The sequence below is a fragment of the Vitis riparia genome, chromosome 10 (genome assembly GCF_004353265.1).
Source record: "Vitis riparia cultivar Riparia Gloire de Montpellier isolate 1030 chromosome 10, EGFV_Vit.rip_1.0, whole genome shotgun sequence".
Taxonomy (NCBI): Eukaryota; Viridiplantae; Streptophyta; class Magnoliopsida; order Vitales; family Vitaceae; genus Vitis; species Vitis riparia.
In genome coordinates this window covers 14,117,294-14,120,412 of record NC_048440.1, presented here as the reverse complement: position 1 = coordinate 14,120,412, position 3,119 = coordinate 14,117,294, and the positions used below count along the sequence as shown (strand labels likewise).

Below are 3,119 nucleotides of genomic sequence, written 5' to 3'. Positions count from 1 at the left end.
AAAAGGCCTGAGTCTTATGACTATGTATAATGAATGTATTCCCACCTTCCATCCAATTCCATAATTGATTGGGAAGCAGCCAAATGGGAAAACCTCAGTAGACAGACATCAGCAACTGAATCACGACCATAAGGTCAACTCTTGAGATGGCCAAATATTCAATGTTTGGAATTTTCAATTAAACAAATTTAAATTTAACAATCTAAGATATTGGCGGCTATATTACTGTAAGTAGACATTGTAATAAGATGGAGACACTAAATATCATCATTTGAAGAGCTTTCCAACTTTAGAAACAAAATCAATTACGGAGGATGGACTCGGGGGCACGCCCCGCACACCTTTTCCTTTTTATTAAAGATTACACGCTCTCGGTCTGATTGAATTCCGGTCCAGCCATCAAATGCATCCAACACACTTCTGAAAAAGAATCCTAGCCCTCCATCAACATTTGTACACACTACACACTCACTCGCTCACTCACCTCACCATTCACCAATGGGACCCCAGAAAAATTAAAAATAAATAAATAAAATTAAATTTGAACACAATGTTTGACCATGACTATGACCATAACTTCCCTCGTGAAACGTGATGAAAGTATGAAACAACAAGCAGCTGTCGGGGTTTTTCTGAAAAACGGTCAGAAGGATATTTTTGTCCTTTCAATTTGTTTTTCAAGAGAAGGAGGGATAGCGTGCGCACCTCCTGGAGAGGTAAACTTTGCAATCGTCCTTTGGGCAGATGGTGGGAACGTAGGCGATATCATCGCAGCCATCCGTTCTGTGCCTCTTGAAATCGACTAGCGATGTGAACATTGCGATGAATAAGACCAGGTGGTTGATGGCGTACCTCTGCCCCACGCACTGGTGGGCCCCGGCTCCGAATGCCAGAAAGTTTTTCCTGTACAAACGGTCCTCTTGGCGGTGCTCCATGAACCGCTCCGGCTCGAACCTCTCCGGGTCGGGAAATCCCTGGAACGATGACTCGAACACCGATGGGAACACGATGGTCCCCTTTGGTATCGTGTATGATTCGGTCAACTGGAAGTCCTCCCCGGCAATGTGCGGCACCATCGTCGCCGGCGCGCGGATTCTCACCACCTCTCTCGCCACTGCTTCGGTGTACTTCATTTCCCTCAGTTGCTCCGCCGTGATCAATGTGTCTGACTCTGGCGACCATATTCCGGCAACCTCCTCTCGCACTTTGGCCAGAACCTCGGGATGCGAATCTAGAAGCGTCACCGCCCATAGCAACGACGATGTCGAAGCGTCTTGAGCTGCAAAGAGAAAGTCGAAGAGATGGCCGCCGATCTCCGCATTGCCGGAGTGCGGCGGCAACGGCTCCCCGGAATCTGTGGCGGCAGCGATCTCCCTAAGCGTCTCTTGCATCCAGAAATCAATCAAACATCGAGGCTCTTCTCCAGCCTCCATCGTCGCTTTGCTCTCATCCGTACAACCCGCCAGTGTTTTGATCAGGCGATCGACGGCGAGCCTCGCTTCTCTGAATGCGAATCCAGGCAAATCAAACGGCAGCTTCATCAATCCAACGTTGAAGAGATTGTAGTCGCGGTTGAACCTCTCTCTCGCTTCCTGACTCAGATAGGGCCCAACGAAGACAGTCTGAGAAGTGTCCAGATTCATTTCGCGGCAGAGCAGCCTAAGAGAAATCGGCGTCGGCGAGGCCTTGGATGCGAGAGCCTCCCAAGCCATTAAGTGCTTGAGGATAATAACCTGCTGGAGGGAGGTGTAGGCGGCGAGGGCCCTGGGAGTGAAGTTGGGAGCGATCCGACGGCGGATATCCTTGTGCTGTTGGCCCATCGTGTAAATGAGATTATGCTCGCCGAAGAGCTTCTTGCCAAACGGGTGGCCCACCAGGTGAAAGGCATCGGGGCGGACATTGGCGAAGATCTTATGGGAGAGATCAGTGCTGCGAATGAAGACGATGAACTTGCCGACGATGTAGTTGGCGGAGATACCTAAATCAGATGACCTGGCGAGCGATGATTGGAGGTCCCAGAACTTGGTAGGGTTGCGGATCAGAGAGACGGCGTTGCCGATGAATGGAAATACGAAAGGAGGGCCCGGGATTAAGCGCTTCCTTTTCAAGTAAGAGATCTGCTCAAGGAAGACCAGAAGGGCAATAAGGGAAAGCAGGTATGGAGCTACGGAGGCAAAGGAGAAAACCAACGTAGAAGAAGACTCCATGCTCAGCGCTGCTGTGAACGACTGTGAGAGAGACAAGGGAGATGGGTTTTTAGAGAGAGAAACGATGAAGGAGGAAGCGGAGGAGGAAGGGTCAACGGAGAGACATGTTGGGTCAATTGAAGAGAGCTGGTGGCGTTTGTCGCCAGAGAAAATGGAGCAGACACAGAAACAAAATACAAAATAGTTTATGTTTGAGAGAGAGAGAAAAGAGAGAGGGTAATGCACAATGTAGAGGGAGAGAAGCGGGAAAAATGAGGATGAGGAGGAGGAGGAGTGGAAATGGGGGGGAGGAAAGATATAAAAAGGGCAGTTTAGACGGAGGAGGAGGAAGAGGAGAGTGGTGGGTCATGCCAGCGGGGCAGAGGGAGGCGGGGGTGAGGGTGTGATGTGGCAGAATCCATAAAGAGGGAGAAAGGACAAGTGAGAAGGAAGGGTGATAAACAGTGGGCGTAACATGACAAAGCCGTTGGGATGAACCATGAATTAGAATGTTTAGTATGTCTAAATCCGTAATTTCACAAGTTAAATTCTAACCCTCACACCGGCCACGTCTCAAAAAAAAAAAATTGACAGCAGTTGCTCTCAAGTCCTACTCTTACGTCTTGTCTTACCCACAAAATACCCCCATAACTCCCTACTCAGTACTCACCGACCTTTTTACTTTTATTTTAAACTCTTATTATTATTTTAAATGCGTCTACATTAACTATAAGAGCTTTGTTTGGCCGTACTTGGCCCCCTTGTGATTCCCTTCAAGATTTCTTCCCCTTTCTTAAACAGTTAGATTTGACTATATGCTTCCATTTTACCACTTATTATTCTTTTGAAAAAATGTTAAATTTAAAAATCTTTATTCAATGATCAAAAAGAAAACTAATTTCTAGAAGGGTCGTATTACTAATTTCTAAAAAG

The 3,119-nt window shown here is 47.4% G+C and overlaps 1 protein-coding gene across 1 annotated transcript; it reads right to left on the bottom strand.

The window, feature by feature from the left end:
* Window positions 1-244: 244 nt before the first annotated feature.
* LOC117922864 (cytochrome P450 710A11-like) lies at window positions 245-2,463 on the bottom strand. Its single transcript, XM_034841050.1, has one exon. It carries the CDS (start codon window positions 2,205-2,207, stop codon window positions 678-680), a length of 1,530 nt encoding a protein of 509 aa, XP_034696941.1. The 5' UTR covers window positions 2,208-2,463; the 3' UTR covers window positions 245-677.
* Between the last annotated feature and the right edge of the window lie 656 nt (window positions 2,464-3,119).